This window comes from Aethalodelphis obliquidens, unplaced genomic scaffold, assembly GCF_003676395.1.
Source record: "Aethalodelphis obliquidens isolate GAN/ISIS:26980383/991018 unplaced genomic scaffold, ASM367639v1 scaffold5, whole genome shotgun sequence".
NCBI lineage: Eukaryota > Metazoa > Chordata > Mammalia > Artiodactyla > Delphinidae > Aethalodelphis > Aethalodelphis obliquidens.
Genome location: NW_020837949.1, coordinates 13,192,135 through 13,212,518, shown reverse-complemented (window position 1 = coordinate 13,212,518; position 20,384 = coordinate 13,192,135). Strand labels below are relative to the sequence as shown.

At 51.4% G+C, this 20,384-nt stretch overlaps 1 protein-coding gene across 3 annotated transcripts; it reads left to right on the top strand.

The window, feature by feature from the left end:
* Positions 1-684: 684 nt before the first annotated feature.
* Positions 685-16,834, top strand: ADCK2 (aarF domain containing kinase 2). Of its 3 annotated transcripts, XR_003431856.1 has the most exons (9): positions 685-2,385; positions 4,101-4,247; positions 6,385-6,513; positions 7,522-7,617; positions 10,296-10,547; positions 11,916-12,044; positions 12,883-12,936; positions 15,838-15,964; positions 16,409-16,516. XR_003431856.1 is itself a non-coding variant. In XM_027101721.1 (8 exons), the coding sequence occupies exons 1-8, from the start codon at positions 1,453-1,455 to the stop codon at positions 16,547-16,549; spliced, it is 1,881 nt and encodes a 626-aa protein (XP_026957522.1). In that variant the 5' UTR covers positions 687-1,452; the 3' UTR covers positions 16,550-16,834. The 3 variants fall into 3 exon arrangements, 2 of the variants coding, with proteins under 2 accessions (XP_026957523.1, XP_026957522.1); XM_027101721.1 differs by lacking the exon at positions 15,838-15,964 and having other exon boundaries at positions 687-2,385; positions 16,409-16,834; XM_027101722.1 differs by lacking the exons at positions 12,883-12,936; positions 15,838-15,964 and having other exon boundaries at positions 16,409-16,834.
* Positions 16,835-20,384: the final 3,550 nt, after the last annotated feature.

Sequence of the window (20,384 nt, the reverse complement as noted above, 5' to 3'; positions counted from 1 at the left end):
CCAAAAACCTCACACCAAACACCTTCCATCTGGGGGCTTAATACTGGACTGAGTTTAAGAAATACTGGAGCTTAATAAGTATTGGTTAAATGAATGAATGTTCTTTCCGGAGCCACTCCCCAAGGTCCAAACACGTTCCCCAAATCGGGGCAGCCAGGGACTCCAGCCGTCCAAGGACAACGCTCCCAACCCCCGCCCTCACCCCCACCCCCCACTTCCCGCTCAGTTGAAAAACAGACCCGTGTTCCGGAACCGGCCTTCAGTTCACCTAACGTTTCCGCGTTTCCGCGCTCTTTGTAAGGAAAGCTAAGGATGTTAGTTGAGAGACAGACGCGCAGCGGGGAAAGGGGGCGTGGAGGGCGCGTTGGCGTTTTGGGTTAATTCTATTTCTGGGACTCCGAGACGCAAGGGCCGGGTGAGCCTCGGCCGCAGTCCGGCTCGCGTCGGCTTTAAGGGGCGGTCCCCGAGCCTGCGGGCGGGCGGTCCCGGAAGACGCGGATACCGCGGCCTCTGCGTCCTCCGCGTCCGGATCCCCGGTCCTCTGTGCCCGGATCCCGGGTCCTCCGCGCCCGGACTCCCGGTCCTCCGCGGCCCGATCCCCGGCCCTTGGCACCCCGATCCCCGACCCTCTGATCCCCGGCCCTCGGCACCCGATCCCCGGCCCTAGGCACCCCGATAGCCGACCCTCCGATCCCCGGCCCTCGGCGCCCCGATCCCCGGCCCTCGGCGCCCCGATCCCTGGCCCTCTGATCCCCGGCCCTCTACGCCCCTTCCACGCCCTTGGCGCCCGGACCCCACCGCGTGCGGGGACTCGGCTCTCTACAACCCCGCCCGACTCCTCCCCACACCGTACTCGGTGCCCGGGTCCTCGGCCGCCCGCACTGCCCCCGCCCCCCGCCCCAGCTCTCCACGCCTCGCCCCGCCTGGCCGTTCCTCACCCCGACCCGGGCTCTTGGCGCCGCGGCCCTCCGCACGGTCCCCCCAGCCCCACCCCGCGCAGCCCCTCAGCGCGCCGGCCGGCGTGCGCGGTGACCCTGCTGCGGCCCGGCTGTGTCTCCACCCGCGCGGCCACCTCGCGCGGGCCACGTCCCCGACCTGGGCCTGGCTTGGCTCCTCCGGCTCTCAGTTCCGAAAACCCTCGGGCCTCAGACCCAGGCGAGGTATCCGGCAGGGAGCGGGGACTGATGGGCCAGCCCTCCTGCGGCGGAGGCGGGGCAGGGTTGCGGGCCCGCGGGGCGGGGCGGCCCTGAGGAGGCAGGACTCGCAGCAGGACCCGGCAGAGGCTGCACACGCGAGGCGAGGTCTGAGCTCCCCGAGTCTCACAGCTGCCTCGCTTTCAAGTGGAATACTCAGCTGGGGCCCAGACTCAGGCCAGCCTTGCGGAAAGAAGGAACGAAGATGGGTGCTCCTTAAGTGGAGGCAGGCAGCCTGGACCGCGACCTCTGGGAGAGCATGGTGACCCCCTGGCGCTTCTCTGTCAGGGTCTGCTTGTCGCACCTAAGGGGCTTGGAGCTCAGAAAGGACCTCGGCCTTTTGAGACCCTCTGGGTGCTGTCGCAAGGCTAGACTCTGTTGGCTTCTGCTTGGCACTTTGCCCAAACTCATCTCAGCCTCTGAGGACATTGGCAAGGGGGTCCCTGAGAGCTTGTGTCGGCAAAGGACCAGTTGGAGTGACCTGGCTGAAAACGGGCCACTGGAGAGAGTCCCCCCGGAGCAACGGCTAGGCTGCCTCCTTCTGCACTTGCGGATCTGGCTCCGCGCGGGGGCGCTCTTGGTGAAATTCTTCCCCCTCCTTTTACTCTACCCCCTCACCTACCTGGCTCCCAGCGTCTCCAGGCTCTGGCTCCACCTGCTTCTGAAAGCCACCGAGACCTCCGGTCCAACGTACATCAAACTCGGCCAGTGGGCCAGCACCCGGCGTGATCTCTTCTCAGAGGCTTTCTGTGCGCAGTTCTCCAAGCTGCACGTCCAGGTGACGCCCCATCCTTGGACCCACACTGAACACTTCCTACGGCAGGCCTTCGGAGAGGACTGGGGAAGGGTCCTTTGCTTTGAGAAGCAGGAGCCTGTGGGTTCCGGCTGCGTGGCCCAAGTGTACAAAGCACGTGCCAATCCTGCCTTCCTGGAGAATGACAGCATCCGGAGACTGGCCACAGCCTCCAGACTGCAGATTTCTTCGGAAGCCGGGAAAGTCCGGGGGCTGGGAGAGCTCCTTGGACACTTGGGGAAGGCGTGGAGGCCTCAAGGAAGTCTTGCCGACCAGTCATTTCTAGAAGGGCTGCTCTTCCCTAAAGCTGACCTGGTTGGATCGAATGCAGCCTTGTCTCAGGCTTCGGGACTCGCCCATGGACCACAGCCAGATCACCTCATCCCCGTGGCCGTGAAAGTAAGTGTTCTGATGTTTGCAGCCAGACCCTTCCCATCTCTAAAATCTCACCGACTCCACGGAGCTGCCCAGATCAGGAAGTCCCCCTTTGCAAGTCACCCCACATTGCCTTCCATTGATTTCTTTTAGCTTGACCGTTATCTGAGTGCCTGTGATGTGCAAGCTGTTTGATTTCTTGGCTTGAAGGAGTGGTGATGCGAATGGTCTGAAAGAGGAAAATGAAGAGGGTTTGGAGTTGGCTGTCGCTGTGGGTGGAGGACCCACCATTCAGCTGACCTCCTGCTCTGGGGTCAGGATAGATCGGAGACAGACTGTGTTAGGTGTGCTGTGGTGAGCCCAAGAGGGTGGCGTTCATTTTACAGAAGTGGTTTCCTTCTCTCTTTATTTGCAATCACCCCTTCCTGGGCTCCATCAACTCTTCTCTCCACACCTTTCCACCCCTGTTCAGCACGTCCCCAGGAGAACTGGCAGATGCTAGTAGCAAATACCCTGGTGCTCTCTTTTACCTCCTCAGATAAAACCCTCCCAAGGGTGCCTCACTCAGACCTACTGAGTTATACTTTCCAAGGGAAGAGCCTGGGCCTGGCTTTTTATAAATGCTGCAAATGATTCTCATCATTAGGCACATTTAGGAAACACTGGTCCAAAATATCTCGAAGGTTCCCTCTGCTCTGTGGGATACAAAAGGAGTGGATGCCTGCTGTATACCAGGAAACATGCCCGTCACGTCAGATGCATTGTTTAATCTTTATTAGATGCCCGAGATAGGCATTTTTTTTCTTATATCTTTATTTATACTCCACTTTATTCCTAAAAGGATTTGAGGTGGAGGTAGGGGTTATTGTCCGCATGGGGTTTTTTTGTTTGTTGTTTTGGCCATTCCACGCAGCGTGTGGGATCTTGGTTCCCTAACCAGGGATCGAACCGGCGCCCCCCTGCATTGGAAGCATATAGTCTTAACCACTGAACCACCAGGGAAGTCCCCTATATGCATGTTTTAAATGATAGAACAGGAGGCTGAGAGAAGTTGCACAGCTTGTCCAGTTTCATACAGGAAATGGGTTGCAGAACTGGAGTTTGAACTCTTTCCATTCCACCTCTGGAGTTCTGTGACTCTAGAGCAGTATTTTGCAGGCTTTGGACCACCTGACTCAGCTACCTGTACACTCAGTAAAATGCAGATTCCCAGCTCCCCTTCCAGCCAGTCTGATTCAGTACGTCTTTTCTTAAAATATTTATTTATTTATTTATTTGGCTGTGCTGGGTCTTAGTTGCAGCATGCATGTGGGATCTAGTTCCCTGATCAGGATCGAACCCGGGCCCCCTGCCTTGGGAGCGTGGAGTCTTAACCACTAGACCACCAGAGAAGTCCCTGACTCAGTAGGTCTTGGAGGAGATCTGGGAGTCCACATTTTCACCAAGCAACCCACGGTGACTTTTATGCTCACTATGTTTAGGAATCACTGATCTAAACTTAATGTATTTGGAAGGAGAAGCCCCCCTATTCTTCCCAGCAAAGCTGAGTGCCATGCAGGGGAGCTGCCCTCTGAGTCTCCTCAGGAAGACGCAAAGGGAGGAATGCAGGAGCATCCTGGGCGTTGGGACTGCTTCTCCTTTGCTCTGATAAGAAGCCTGCTGACTCTCCTTTGACGGTAGGACCCAGCCGTGGCTGGGTTGATTGATCCCTCCTGTCTCACTGTGCCTCCTTTTGGCAGGTGTTGCACCCTGGCCTGCTTGCTCAGGTGCAGATGGACCTGCTGCTGATGAAGATGGGCAGCCGAGTCCTTGCACTTTTGCCAGGAATCAAGTGGCTCAGCTTGCCTGAGATTGTGGAGGAATTTGAGAAGCTCATGGTGCAACAGGTGAATTCTCTTTCCCTCAGTTGTAAATAGCACACAACAGTTTTTGCCATTAGCAGCTGCTTAGTAAATGCTGAATGGATGAGTATTTTCCCAGTGCGTTGTGGCTAATGTAGTATATTAGTCAGGATAGGTGATGCTAGCTGATATAACAAAGAATATCCAAATCTCAGTGACTTAATGCAACAATGTTATTTTTTGCTTATATGAAAGCTCCATGCAGGTGAACTGAGGGAGTGAGTGGCAGCTCTACTCCATAGTTATTCAGGGACCCAGTTTCCTCCCAAATTTGTCATCTGGGGTCAGTGTGGAATGGGGAGAGAGACCACGGAGGGTCATGTAAAGGATTCTGTGGCCAGGTCTGGAAGTGATATATATCACTTCTTCCCAGTCTACAGGTCAGAGCTTTAATCACACGGGCCCAGTGTAACTACAAGGGAGCTTGGGGAAGGCAGTCTTCCTTAGTGTCTGGGATGAAAATGAAATGATTCTGGTGGAACATATAGCATTATCTGTGCCACAATCAATGGCCGAACTCCAGAAGCAGAAGAAGAATTAGCGAAGTCACACACGGTGCCTTTGGTTTGCTTTGTTTCCGGGGTTAATGAGTAGACAAGGACCTCCTCCTTGTCCAGGGCCCTTGGGACACCTGTTTAAGTAGCCAGACTTGGTAAACATGCTGGAGGCTCTCAGGGCTCCAAGGAGGCATCTGTGCTGGCTTCCTGGCGGTTGGCACAGAAATTGGCAGGCTTTCAGAAGCAGTGTACCAAGTCTTCACTTATGTCCTCTGATTTAGGGTTTTAAGCCCCAGGGATGCGTTTTAACGTTTAGAAAGCTTTGCTTTATGCTATGGAGTTGTGTAGGTTTGATAATAAAAGAAAATTAAAACAGAGAAAAATAACTTCTTTTCTGACACCCATCTTGGCATTAATCACTCTCAGTTCTACCATCTGAGCTTCAGTTCCCCTTTGAGAAGTCTGATAGGCATCATGGGATCCCATCACTTGAAGCTTAGACCTCTATAGCGCACCCCATTTATCTCAAAAATCAACTCTTCCTACCAGCTGTAGCTCTGAGTGGTCCAATCACGTTCCCAGCCTTGAAATCTTAGAGTCTGGGTGTATGTAGGGGGTGTATGTTCATTTATAAATTCATGTAACATGTATTAAGAACTGTGTTAGAAGCTGGTGAACTAAGAAAACAAGTGAGGTTTTCCTGTCCTCAAGGAATATATAGTAGTAGGAGGAGGGCTGATGTGAAATATTTGGAGAAAAAGCATGAGTTACAATAGAAGTCTCTACAGATTCGGTCGGGTTCAGCTGAGGCTCAAGAGGGGAAGTGGTCATTCCACCCTGAGGGTCCAGGCTCCCTAGGCTTGCGCTGACTCGCGAAAGGGCAGTGTTTGCAGTTGGCCCAAATGGGGGAAGAACATTCCAGTCAGGGGGAGTAAACAAGGCACTGAGACGGGAGGCATCTGGCAGGCTGAGATGTTCAGCACTCTGCAGATTGGGTGCAGCTGGAGTTTGGGGAAGTAGAGGAAGGAGGAGGCGCCCCAAGAGATGGACCTGGAGAGAGAAGCAGTGGCCAAACCATGGCCCACCTTGGACGTCATCCTAATGAATGCAGACTCCGTCCTGCAGGTGGGGTGGGGGGGACACCAGAACATGGATTGGAGAGAGGGAAGATGGGGGACAGGGAGCCCAACTAGGACACCTCTGTTAGGATTCAGGTGACTGGTTTTGAGTCACCGTGGGAGGAACAGTGGGATGGAAAAGGGGAACAGATCTGAGAGTGGTGAGGGCTGCAGAGTTGATGGCACTGAGTCTCCCATGGGTATGGAGGGTAAGAGAGAAGGTGTAATCTGCAGTGACTCGCAGGTGACTGGGGGCAGGGTGAACGTAAATTCAGTTTAGACAAGTTCTCCAGCGTGTCTGCTGTCTGCAGCTTGGAGCTCACGTCGTGGGGTAGGGATGGGGCTTGAGACTTCTGGGGCAGCCCGAGTTTCTTGGGAGTTCTGCAAGAGAGCAGGTGGGGAAGGCAGGTGAATCTCGGGACTTGCTAGCTCTTGGGGGGTTCAGATTTTGCTGTCTCTGGGCCCTGGCTACCCCTTCCCTCACCTCTTCTCTCCATTTCCCTGTAGATTGACCTGCGTTATGAAGCTCGGAATCTAGAACACTTCCAATGCAACTTCCTGAATGTGAACTCTGTCAAATTCCCCACCCCTCTGCGTCCCTTTGTCACCAGGGATGTCTTGGTGGAAACGTATGAAGTAAGACTGAGAGCTTCCCCTGGCCGCGCCTTTTACTCATAGTCAGGTTGTCTCCCCTTCACAGGAAGGCCTGAGTTGGAAAAGACAAAAGCCAAGAGAGCATGTGATTACTGCCTGTGAAACTGAGAGGGGTTTGGATACGCCTGAGGGTGGAAGGCAGCGTAGCAAGGTGGCTGAGAGCCTGGCCCTGACCTAAGACTTTCTGGATTTGGAAGTCTGCTCTGCCACTGTATTTGCTGGCTGGCTTCAGTTCCCTCCTGTACAACAGCAGGCAACCCTTCCTGCCTCGTAGGGTTGTCCCAAGAGTCAATGAAACATTGAATGCAAAATGCCCTCTGCACAGAGACTGCATGGCAAAAGTGCTCAACACAGAGAAAGTGCTCAACAAGTATTCCTGTCATGGCCTTAGCTGTCTCCTGGTTCAGTCTCCTTTGTAAAGATGGTAATGAGATCCAGAGGAGTGACCTGAATGACCCACTGTTACTAGCTGTGTGACTTTGAGCAAGTTACTTAAACTCTCTGGGCTTTAGTTCTTTTATTTGTTAATTAGGGATAACAAGATCTATCTCAATAGGCTGCTTTGACAATTAAATAACTAACCTATACGAAACACGAAACACGTACTGACTGGCTCCCCTTTCTTCTCTCTTCCTTTTCTTTTCCCTCCTGTGAGGTCACAGAGCTCATTCTTGTCCCCATTGGCTGATTCTTGACCAGAAACAAGCTCACCCTGACAGCAAAGCCTCTCTTACCTGTGGGTGGCAGTCGCTGGATTTCCTCCCTAGTAAACCTATGGGACTTGTTGATACGTGTTGTAGAAGGGAAGGGTAAATAGGTTAAAATTATCTTGTGGGTGACAGATTCATAGGGGCTCTAAGAAAGGAAAACCTCTCCGGGTCACTTCCCCATCAGTGGGAAGGCCGTGCGGGTGTGTCCCTGTGGAGACGAGGAGCGGGGCAGTCGCGGGCTGTGCAGGCTGAAGCTGTTCTCTCCCCGATCTTCCCCCAGGAGAGTGTGCCTGTGTCTAGTTACCAGCAAGCAGGGATTCCCGGGGACGTGAAGAGGAAGATTGCGCGGCTGGGGATCAACATGCTCCTGAAGATGGTGAGTTCATGGCAGGGCGGCCGCTCAGCTGGCACGCGGTGGAATTGTGTGTGGGAGGCGGGAGGTGGGGGACCCTGTTCGGCCGAGCAAACGGCTGCTGGCTGGAGAGGGTCAGCTCTAGAGATAGCCCAGCTGACCCAAACACGCCTTCTTCTACAGCTTTCTGTTGAGCACTTTCTCCGTGTTATGCGCTGTGTCTCTGTGCAAGAGTGGGGAGGGAGACCCAGGCCCCACCCGACTTGCCTACAGTTTAGACAAACAGCCAAAGACCACCTCGGGTGTTACATGCTATTTCATTCATTCATTCAGCAAGTATTTGTTGAGCACCTGCTACGTGCCAGGCACTGAATTAAGTGCTGGATTTACAGTTGTGAGCAAAAGAGACATGACAACAATGTTCAGGGAACATCCCCGTTTAGTGGGAAGACAGGCGATGCTAAGTGGGTGAAGTACGGGTACCCGAGGGTCATTTAGGATGGGCCGTCCCAGCCCCAGGATTTGTTCAGGAAGTGGCACCATCTCCTCCAGGATGTGAAGGAAGTCTAGCTGTCTCCTTGGAGAGGATGGCCTGACAATAATTACTAATGAGTTGACACTCAAAAAAGGCTATAGTGAGCCCAAAGCAATATCAGTTATTTCATCACTAGTAGTAACAGCAGGAACCCAGCATTGTTAGCAGCTCATGTGTAGGAGCAAGGAAAGAAGATACACGGGCTTCCCTGGTGGCACAGTGGTTAAGAATCCGCCTGCCAATGCAGGGGACACGGGTTCAAGCCCTGGTCCGGGAAGATCCCACATGCTGCGGGGCAACTAAGCCCGTGAGCCACAACTACTGAGCCTGTGCTCTAGAGCCCACGAGCCACAACTACTGAGCCCACGTGCCACATCTACTAAGCCCGCGTGCTCTAGAGCCTGTGCTCTGCAACAAGAGAAGCCACCGCAATGAGAAGCCTGCGCACCACAACGAAGAGTAGCCCCCGCTCACTGCAACTAGAGAAAGCCCACGCACAGCAACAAAGACCGAACACAGCCAAAAATAATAAGTAAAAATAAATAAATTTAAAAAAAAAAGATACTGAGATTGTCGAGGGTCTGAACTCTTCCTGGTGGTTGGCACAGAAGAGAGTGGTCGAGGCAGAGACAGCTGGTCTAGGATGCATAGTGAGGACGAGTGCCCAGGTCTGGGGGTACAGAATCGGGGTAGGAAGGAACCAGGCGTGTGGTCAGAGAGTAGGAGGAGAGAAACCAGGTAACCAAGGTGGAGCCGTGAGGGCCAGGCAGGTGGCAGAAGTGGGGCGGAGGTGGGAATGGGTGCGCCGAGCGGGACGGTGGTGTGGTGCAGGCAGACAGCACAGGAGGCTGTAAGCCAGACACCTGGAGAGGGCTCAGGGTGACAGGGGCTGGTGGTTGAGTGGCTCTGACTTCACCTCCAGCCCTGGGGTGCATGGGTATCGAGAATAGGTAGCCCTCACCCAAGGGGCTCCTGGAGAAGTGGGGTTGTCGCTGGAGAGCTGGGTTTCCACTGTCAGCACAGTGGAAGCTCAGTGGGGAGAGGACTTTGTCCCCAGTAACAGGGCTCCGAGGCGCACCGTGGGCTAGAGGGGAGGGTGCAGGGGGGAGTAGCTAGGGGAGAAGCAGTGCTAAGCAGCGCTCAGGAGTCGGGAGATCACAGGGGGCTTCCAGCTTGTGGGATCAAGGACCCTGGGGCTCAGCTAACAGCAAGGTGCCAGCAGGTTCTGTCCCAGGGTCGGGGGTCAGCTAGCCTTTGGTGACTGTATCCTACAGGTGTGCAGGCCCCGGCTTCCTCAGTTCCTGGGATTTCCACCAGGATAGCAGCCTCCCTTACCTCCAGCAGAGCCAGGATCTGGACTAGAAGGGTCCCTCGGTGACCTGCTGCCATGACCACCATGAGGGATGGGGTCTTTGGCCTGAATCCAGTAGAGGAAGGGCTCTGTGTTGGCTGGAAGGAGTACCCCAGGAGCCCCTCCAGCAGCAGCTGTTCTGTACCTCTGCCCCGGGTCTCTCCTTCCCCTCATAGAAGGATTGCTGGTGGTTTCTATGATCTTTCACAGCAGGCAGATTCCTGTTCCACAAAGTCATGCCTGACTTTCCCTCCATCACAGTGCCTGGGGCTTTCTTTCCTGCTTAGCAGGTTCAAAGCCATTTCTCCCAGCCTCCCCGATTCCATGTGCCAGTACAGCTGTCAGGATCACTGCTAGCCTTCCTCATGTGGATGGATGGAGGTAATGGAAGCAAAGTCTGATTTATGAAATATTTTTAAAGGAAGGAAGTTACATGAATTGTAAGAACTGAGAGGTTTGGGGAAAATTGTCAACAATGACTAGATAATTTTTAATTTGAATATTAATTGCTCAAGTCATAGAGTAAAAATAAGTCTCTTGAAATGCGGTTTGGTCTTTGATCATGTTCCCCATGATCATTTTTAATGCTCTTTACTTTGAAAATAAATTTTCTCTTGAAAACATCAACCTGGCTTGTCCCTGTACAAATTTTCAATCAATGATATCAAGCTCTGAGGCTTTATAAAACGCACACCTCTCTGCCTTGTAATTCATCATCAAGAACTCGCGTCACCCTGGAAGCTTTTCCACACGTGGCCTCGTGGTGATGGGATGGTGAGGTTGACTTAGCCTAGAGTAGCTCTGATCTCTTCCCAGATATTTGTGGACAACTTTGTCCATGCGGACCTTCACCCTGGGAACATCCTGGTTCAGGGCGCCGACGGTCTTCCCAAGAGCCAAGAGGCGCAGCCTCAGCAGGTAGATGTCTGTGACGCGCTGGCAGTGGCTGTGACGCCTGCCCGGTGCCCGCTGTGCCTGGTGCTTCTGGACGCCGGCATTGTGGCCGAGCTGCAGGCTGCCGACCTGAGGAACTTCCGGGAAGTCTTCATGGCCGTGGTGATGGGGCAGGTGAGACCCACTGGGCTCTCGGGATTTGGGGCTGAATTTTTTAGGCCCTTGGGAACCTTGGGGCTCCTCAGCGTTTGTCATTCTTGTAAATGCCTGTGTTTGCCAAGGGCGCTCCTGATGGAAATGGGTGGAGCAGAGAGAGGAAGCGGGGAGAAGGAAGGGGAGCAGGACAATGAAGCTGCCGAAGGCTCTGTAGTCAGAACGGGCCTGCTCGAGCGGCTCATGGTTTGGAATGATGGGAAGACATGCCTCCTTCCCAAATGCTGTTGTTTTGGTGGTCTCTCTTCCTTCCTCAGTAAGTGTACAGCTGGGCCCTGGGAACGCTAGTTTCTTGACCGAATAACAGCCGCCCTGGTCTGTGCCATTTGCTGCGAGGTGGGGCTGGTGAGAAGCAACAGCTCAGGGAACTTACTCTCCAGGTGTGGGAAAACACATGATTGGGGCAGGTGTGGGGAGACATAAGTGGTTTTAACCCCTCACCCCGTGCCTCTGAGGGGCTCCAGTGGTTGAGAATTATTATTTAGCAAAAAGGACTCAGCGAAGCCTCTACTGAGTCAGCCTAAAGTGCCACATCAAGGGGGACAGTGAATTCTCCAGCAAGAAAGACCCTGGGAAAGAGAAAGCTGGAAGAAAAGGCGAAATTCAGAGGAACCCCTGCTTAGGAGGCTTCTGAGGGGGCAGACCAGGGGCTTGAGCCTGAGCCAGGTTGAAAGCACCTCCTGGGCCGAGGTTCAACACTGAGGTGCAGTGGCTGGTGAGGGGGTGGGAGGTGCTCCTCTGTACAGGTTTGGGCAAAAGAAGAAGGTCACAGCCGAGGAGGAGGAGCCTGGCTCCTGGGCTGTGACCGCCGGGGCTGCGTGGGTGCTGGGGAGACCATGGAGGCTTTGATCAGGGGCTTCCTGGGTGGAGGAGGGGTGAGACGGCTGGAGCACAGAGGCTGGGTCAGCCGTGAACAGGGAATTCTGTTCGGGCGGGAAGACCGCCCTCAAGGATGGTGTGGCTGGTCCAGGCTGGCGGCAGGTCCTGGTGGCTCTGGGCCAGGCGGGTTGGTCGGCAGTGCCGCGTAGCAGGCACTGGCTTTGCTGCTGGGCCTGGGTGGCCTTGGAGGCAAAGGAGACAGTGCAGCTCCTTTCCTTGACTGTGCTGAGTATAGGTGGGGCCCCACTGCCCAAGACAAGCTGCAAAAGACCTTGACTATTTACCAGGTATGGCAGGGCGGGGAAGTAAAGCTAAAAAAGGATGGGTGGCCAAAAGCAGGGTGGTAGAAAATTTGGGGTGGAAACAACTAGGATATGAAGAAGTTTGGGCAGAGCATCTAGTTTTGTGCCCTCTTGACTCTACCAAGTTTTTTTCTTTTGCGTCTTCCAGGGCCAAAGAGTGGCTGAGCTCATCCTGCATCATGCCCGGGCCAGTGAGTGCAAGGATGTGGAGGGATTTAAGGCTGAGATGGCCAGGCTGGTGACCCAGGCCAGGAAGAACACCATCACGCTGGAAAAGGTGAGCAGGCCACTCCAGGCGCAGGGGCCTCAGGGTGTTTACTGACCTTGCCCTTGGACACAGCAAACCACAGGTCTAAGGGAGGCCTCTTCATGGGGGGAAGTCTCGAGGGGCTTGGGTTTTCAGGCAGATAAAGAACAAAGCTTTTCCTCTGCCCACATCTTTGAGGTGTGAGGAGGCCCTCTGGAATCCCGGCTTTCAAGAGCGGCTCCTTGACCAGGCTCTCCTGGGTGGCTGCTGGGACGGTGACATATGTAGTGCTGCATACCTGCCCTGCCCAGACCGGGGGTCAGCTGTTCTGCTGCCTTATGTCCGTGGAGCTCAGCGGAGCATGGCGGTGGGGCGAGGGAGGACTGAGGCCCCTGAGCAGACAGAGGACATACCGAATGTTCACGCCCTCTATTTAGACCTGCAGCAGAGCCCACCTGGTATTCTGCACACAGTTCTGACAAACCTGAGTTTTCTTCCCAAGTTCATTCCCAAGTCCACGCTAGCTGGAGCGAGTGAGAACAAGAGGTGGCCCACTGGCAGTGGGGAGCGGCAGCGGGCCCTCCGGCGCTGCCTGTCTTATTGATTCCGAAGTGATGTCTGTGTGTGCCGGGAGTGTGGGGGTAGAGGCCTCCAGGCTGGTCCTTCCGAGGGGTCTTTGAACTCAGCTGTGAGGTGCAAGTTGGGCTTGTGTGCATGCAGTCCTTTCTAGGATTTGTCAGGCAGTCTGTTTCTGCTCACTGCTGTGTGTGTGTGCGTGCGGGCGTGTGGCCGTGGGACGGGGCAGGCAAGGGAGAAGGGGTTCCCGGGGGCTCTGCAGCCTCTGCAGACTCTTTATTCTGTTTTCCAGCTTCAAGTTTCCATCCTTCTCTCGAATGTCTTTAAGTTGCTGATGACTCACAAGGTGAGGTCTGGGTGGAGAGCTCGCCCTCTGGTCAGGCAGGAGGGGAGGGATCTGGGGAAGGTGGGTGGCCTCAGGGTGGTGACAGGTACTTTTCTTATGTGAGATCTTGTTTTTGAAAACGTTGCATGCACCGATCCCTGTGGTGAAGAGTGCTGTTTCTGTTTCTTGACGTCTGGCAAGATCTTTCCTTGGTCACGTTGTGATCCCACATTGGCGGGGTTTTTGGTGAAAAAATTTGTTTTCCAAAACTTTTGACAGGTTCCATTTTAAAAATGACTTAGGGCTTCCCTGGTGGCGCAGTGGTTGAGAGTCCGTCTGCCGATGCGGGGGACATGGGTTCATGCCCTGGTCCGGGAGGATCCCACATGCTGCGGAGCGGCTGGGCCCGTGAGCCATGGCTGCTGAGCCTGCGCGTCCGGAGCCTGTGCTCCACAGCGGGAGAGGCCACAACAGTGAGAGGCCCGTGTACCGCAAAAAAAAAAAAAAAAAAAAGAAAAAAAAATGACTTAAATATCACCTTAGGATTGGGGAAAGCTTTAATCATTGCTAGGGGGCTGGCTTGGAGAGAACCTGGAATGAACACACACTCCTGGGAGTTCAGTTGCACGGGACCGGGAGCCGGAGGGTGAGGCTCACAGCCAGCTCTGCACCAACCAGCTTTGACCTGCTCAAGTCTCTCCAAGTCTCCCCGGGGCCGCTGGGAGGGCCGGCTGAGGCCTTGACAACGGTAGTGGTGTGCCATGACTCCCCTCTACGCAACTAATTTAGCTGTGTAACATTTATTAGTATCTGATTTAATCCCCGCAACATTCCTCGAGGCCGGCACCGAGCAACTCACCCCCGGCCAGGTGGCCCCCATGGTAGTGCCCGACCCTGTGCCCGCAGCCCGACTGCGGAGCCCCACTCCCAGCTGCTTTGTTCTCCGGCCTCCGGTGCTCGCACTGGCACACAGCCTTCCTCACACACTGCCTGGGACACAACGGTTACCAGAGCTTTAGATGTTTGCTGTTGTCATTGTGATTCTCAGGACAGGACAGCAGAGAGAGGGCCAATCGAGTACAGCCACTCTATTCAAGTGCTTCACCAGGCACTTAATTCAAAACAATTCAAAACATTTTAAATTGCGGTTAAAAAAATAATATAAAATTTACCCCTACCCATCTCCAAGTGCACATCTCAGCAGTGTCAACCACATTCACAAAGTTGTGTAACAGATCTCTAGAGCTCTAGAATTTTCTCATCTTGCAAAACTAAAACTCTGTATCTACTGAACAAAAGCTCCCCATGCCTCTCTCCCCGCCAGCCCCTGGCAACCACTGTTCCACTTTCTGTGTCCATGATTTGGATGACTCTAGATTTCTCATATAAGTAGAATCATAAGATATTTGTACTTCTGTGACCAGCTTATTTCACTTGATGTAATGTTCTTGAGGTTCATGTACTTTGTAGCAGGTGATAGGATTGCCTTTTTTCTAAAGACTAAATAATATTCCATTGTATGTATATACTGTATTTTCTTTATTCGTTCATCCTTTGATGGACATTTGGGCCACTTCTACCTCTTGGCTACTAAGAACAATGCTGCAATGAACACGGGTGTGCGAATGTCTCTTTGAGATCCTGCTTTCAATTCTTTTTGGATATTTATGCAGAAGTGGGATTGCTAGATCACATAGTTTCTTTTAAATTCAAGTACAGTTGATTTACAGATGGTATTTTTTCTAGTGTTTGGGGAAGCTCCATACTGTCTTCCATAGCCTGCACAATTTTACATTCCCACGATGAGTGTGCATTTGTAACATGCCGCTTTCTCCTGATCAGCCATCTGACTCCCCAGACAAGTTTTTGGGCCTTAACTGGGACAAATACCCCTTATTTATTTTAAAATATTTAAATATTTATTTATATATGGCTGCATTGGGTCTTTGTTGCTGGCGCGGGCTTTCTCTACTTGTGGCGAGGGGGCTACTCTTCATTGTGGCGCGCGGGCTTCTCTTCATTGTGGCGCGCGGGCTTCTCTTGTTGCGGAGCACGGGCTCTAAGTGCTCGGGCTTCAGTAGTTGTGTTACGTGGGCTCAGTAGTTGTGGCTCACGGGCTTTAGAGTGGAGGCTTAGTAGTTGTGGCACACGGATTTAGTTGCTCCGTGGCATGTGGGGTCTTCCCGGACCAGGGCTCGAACCTGTGTCCCCTGCATTGGCAGGCAGATTCTTAACTACTGCGCCACCAGGGAAGTCCCCTTTACTTTTTTTTTTTTTTTAATAAATTTATTTATTTATTTTTGGCTGCATTGGGTCTTCATTGCTGTGCACAGGCTTTCTTTTTAGTTGCGGCGAGCAGGGGCTACTCTTTGCTGTGGTGCACGGGCTTCGCGCTGCGGTGGCTTCTCTTGTTGTGGAGCACGGGCTCTTGGCACACGATCTTCAGTAGTTGTGGCTGGCTCGCGGGCTTAAGAGCGCAGGCTCAGTAGTTGTGATGCATGGGCTTAGTTGCTCCATGTGGGATCTTCCCAGACCAGGGCTCAAACCCGTGTCCCCTGCATTGGCAGGCAGATTCTTAACCACTGCGCCACCAGGGAAGTCCCCAGTCCCCTTTACTTTTTTTTTTTTTTTTTTGCGGTACGTGGGCCTCTCACTGTTGTGGCCTCTCCCATTGTGGAGCACAGGCTCCGGACGCGCAGACCCAGCGGCCATGGCCCACAGGCCCAGCCGCTCCGGGACATGTGGGATCCTCCCGGACCGGGGCACAAACCTGCGTCCCCTGCATCGGCAGGCAGACTCTCAACCACTGCACCACCAGGGAAGCGCGCCCCCCCCCTTTACTTTTAACAAAGATTATTTCCCCATGAGTCAACCTTCCATTGCCTGACCTTCTGTCCACCTGAAAAGAGATTCTTGTTCTAGGTTTAAATGCTGGCTCTACTCTTCCTCACCCAGAGGCCTTGAGCAAGTCACCACCTGAGCCACCCTGAGCCTTAGCTTCCTTATCTACTGAACGGAGATAATGAGAGTACTTTTGAGAATTAATTGGGTAATCCTCCTAAATTGTTATTACTATTAACCTGGCTCCAAAGGGGAAGAAACTCTGCTGTATTTGAGCAAAGCCAGTTGTGCTTGGTCTCAAAAAGACTACTGTGGATTTTGAAGAATGACCCTTATTTAGATTTCTGGTTCCCGGTGTAGCTGTAAACTATTCACTTTAGTATTTTTAAGTCATTCACACACTTACACACTTCCCCTAGAGAAGAGCTGTACACACTGCATCCCCTATATTTTCCTTAATATTTCTAGTAGATGGGGGTTGGGTGAGTAGATGAGATGGTGGGAAAAATGACTGGGTAGGGGAAAGAATGTTAGGTAGATGATAAAAATCACATGGGCAGGTAGACGAGGCCGGGAGTGGATGGTGACATGTTACCCAGGACACTCTGTATATCAATGGGCTTCGGAAAGAACAACTGTTTTTCTGTTTCAGGTAAAGCTTGAGAGCAACTTTGCCTCAATTGTGTTTGCCATCATGGTGTTGGAGGGGCTTGGCCGCTCACTGGACCCTAAACTGGACATCCTGGAGGCAGCAAAGCCCTTCCTTCTGCCAGGACTAGCGACCTCCCGCTGACTGCAGCAGTGGGTGCTTCATCTCAACTGGAGGCCACTCCCAACAGCCTCTCCTGTGGCAGCTTGAACTTTCTAAAATTGGGATTGTGGAAGACCTGCCACTGCTTTTCACTCCGATTTGGTTTCAGGCATCTGTCTTAAAAGCTTTGGGTTAGTTGGAGAAGTAAAGGGAAAGAAGGTCCTCTCGGTTCAGTCGTGGAAGCTGTGCCTGGTGTCAGGGAGACTCTATTTCAGGGAAAATGTTCTCTGAAGGAGGACGAATAAACTTATTTTGTTTTCTGGTTTTTCCCTCTTCTCATCTTAACCCTCTGTACTCCCGGATCAGGTGGGTCCTGCTGGTTGTTTCCAGACTCTGATATCTAGGTTAGAAAATGTCATAGACTCCCGTAGGCCCATGGCTTCCAAATGTCTTTTGTTTTTTGTTTTTTTTGGTGCACTGCTTGCGGGATCTTAGTTCCCCGACCGGGGACTGAACCCGGGCCCTCGGCAGTGAAAGCACAGTCCTAACCACTGGACCACCAGGGAATTCCCCACAGTATTTTGTGTTTTTTGTTTGTTTGTTTTGTTTCAAATGTTTTGATTATGTGCCCTGTTGGTAAAAAGTTGCGTATATTTATATATACATGCACATATATCAGTTTTATACAGGTGCTACCATCACTAGCCAATCTCTGGAGGCACAGCCTTCACTTAGGGCAAGTGTCACTGTATCGCAAATTATCCTCTGGACAATTTAAAATATTTTTTGCCAACCTCTTGCTAAGTTGTATTATAAGGTAAAAGGAAAAAACCACAATGATTAATGGTTAATGTGACATACTAGAGATAGGAACAGAATCAGCTCTGCCGTTCTTCTTAAAGATCCCCTGCGCTCACATATTAGCATTTAGATTCTGGTTTTTCTGAGTAACGTTCAGGCCCTTGTGCATTTGCCCAGGGTTAATTTCAGTTAATATTAATATATAGATAATATAATAAGTACGTCCTGTTAACCAGGACTGGAAATCCACGGTAGCACTCAGTGACACTCCAGCAGCGAAGGAAGGGGTGGCGGCCACTGCCGCCCTCTGCACTGGGCTCATCTACGGACTATTGTCTCAAAGCTGGTCTGACGTGTGTCTGGCCCACATGGATGTAGAGGGTCGCAGGGTCAGCTTGTAGAGTGGATATCAGTAAAGCTTAATTTCTTGTTTTTGATAAAAATAGTATTTTCCCCACATTCCAGTGGATTCTCCTGCTTGTTTTGGAGACCACGGCTCTAGACAGTGAGTGGAGGCTCAAGCCTCCCTGCTCTCTAAAAGTCCTGCTCTGACCACAGGACTAGATCCTTTCATTCTTTCCTTCTTAAGGCTAAAGGTTCTGTCTTTTAGGGAACAACTAAGGTTTAGTTGGACAGAGATTCCTTTGGTGCAGTTTTTTTTTCAGAGGGGTGGAGATGTTGTTTGTACCTTCCAGGTCTTGAGGGGAGGGCATTGGAATCAGGCAGTGAGGTGCTGGGGAGCTCCAGGTAGCCCTGTTCAGCTCCCTCCTCATGGGCAAGCCAGCTAGACATTCAGCACATACAGTTACACTGTGGGGCGAGAGAAGGGGGCACTGACATACAGCAGGTGTCTCCCTGAGCGAACACCAGCACCACTGAGCCTTCCTTTAAAGCCAATGGATTCCATCAACCCACTGTGACATGTATTAGTTATCTATCACTGCATACAAACTACCCCCAAATGTAGCAGTTTAATACGACTACACTTGTTACCTCATAGTCTCTGCAGGTCAGAAATGTGGGTGCAGCTCAGCCGGTCCTCTGCTTAGTCTTGCACGCCTGCAGGCATCTTGGGGCTCCACTGGGGTGTTTGATGCCAAGCTCACTCATGTAGCTTCTTGTGGGCTGTTGGACCGAGGGCCTCAGTTCCTCAGGAGCCATTACAGCAGCAACAGAAAACGAACACAGGCTGGATTGAAGAGGAGAAAAATGGTTAATGGTTGTGCTTTAATACAGATGATTTGCTGATTTTTAAAATAAGTATCTTAAAAATGCTAAACTTGATTTATACGTTCATCTTCATAAGGAGAAAAAGCTACTTCTTGGGTATAAGTAGATAAAGTGTCCAGCAGGGCATCTCCCCGAAGGAAGATCACAGCTCAATCCCACTAAAGTAGAAAGAACAAGATTCATTTCTGTGTTACTAAAATCACTGGAAAGACAAGTTCCTTTCTTCTTTACAAGGCTTATAGGGAAAGGGAGATCAAGCAAGCCTTTAAAAGTAGAAAATTAGGGAGTCCCCTGGTGGTCAGTGGTTAGGACTCGGCGCTTTCACTGCTGTGGCCCGGGTTCAATCCCTGGTCAGGGAACTGAGAACCCACAAGCCTTGCAGCGAGGCCAAAAAAGCCCCCCCAAAACCAAAAACCAAAAAAAATAAAAATAAAAAAAGTAGAAAATTAAATAAACATGAAGTTGTGTAAACAAGTTTTTTTTTTTTCCTTCCTTCCTCATCCCCCTGCTGTGTTCTCTATTTCTAGCTATGGGATAGATTTTTGATTTGGGGTTAGATGCTATAATGTTAGGCCATTTAGAGTCTGTCCTCACAGTTTGTTATCTCACAGTTTGAATCTGATTTGCATGTCGAAGCTGAGAGCTCAGTGTCTGGGCTTGGCATCCTTTCCCTCACCTTCTAAAATGCATCCATTCAAATAGTGTGCTTATCTGAGAACCAAAAAGAGGGTCGTCATGCAAGCTGCAAAAGGCAGTCAGGGATATTTGCCCTTGGAGTTTTTAGAGCATGTCTTCAAAACAAATATGCGTCGCTGTTACATAGTCAAAATAGTTTACTGATTGGGACCCTAAACTTTTTATAGCAAAAAATCAGAATTTGTGATGCAAAACATTAGAGCTAAGGACCCCACAAATGGTCTATAGAACAATATTGCTTTAAATACAAGCCAGCATTAAAGTTAAAACTTTTTATTTTGTAATTCAGCAGGAAGGGGAAGGTAAATGAATTTTAGTTTACCTGAAAAGCTTTTGCTACCAGGAAAGGAAAGTATTAACAAAGCAATAAAAAATTGCTGAGCACACGCTGTGGGCCAGGTACTCTGTTAAATGGCTGATGAAAGGCACTGAGGCTTGGAGAAGTGACTTGTCCAAATTCATAGAGCTAATTGTTGGCAGAGCTGAGGTTTGAACTCCAGATCTTCAGACTCAAGTTCTATGCTTTTTTGTTTGTGTGTTTACGCTGTGGTTTTTTTTTTTTTTTTTGTGGCCTAGGAATCACAGCATTGTTCTTTCCTGGGAGCAAGGCAGGCAGCTGTATAATATGGGCAGAGAGCTCCCTTAGGAAGGATGGAAAGCCCTGTCCTCCCAATTCGTGAACTTCCTATATTAGTGATTTGTATATGTCACTAGGAAGGGTAAGCGGTGAATGGTAGCCCAGAGAAGGCCACACTATTGCTTGTCAGCTGGGAAGTCAACTTGCACCCAGAAAATAGTAAATTCTTTCCTATAATTTATATACTTAGAAGTTAGGAGGGCAGGAAAAGGCAGGGTGTGGGGGGATGAGTCCTATAGGGCTAGAGGTCAATCAATAAGTTCTTCAGAAGGGCATCATAGTAATCATAGCTTTATGTAAGCCTCTCTCCAGGGAGAGGGGTTTCCAGTTACAGGGCACATGGAGGCCCATATCTTGCCACAGAAGTAGTGTCAGTTATATTCAATGCACTCAAATCCCTAAATTCAGGTCTACATTTCTCTCAAAAAGTTTCCTATTCTTCATGCTTATGACTCAGTGTGAAGTCTTCAGTGCCGAGCAGGTGATCCATTTCAAATCGAAATCTCCAAGGTG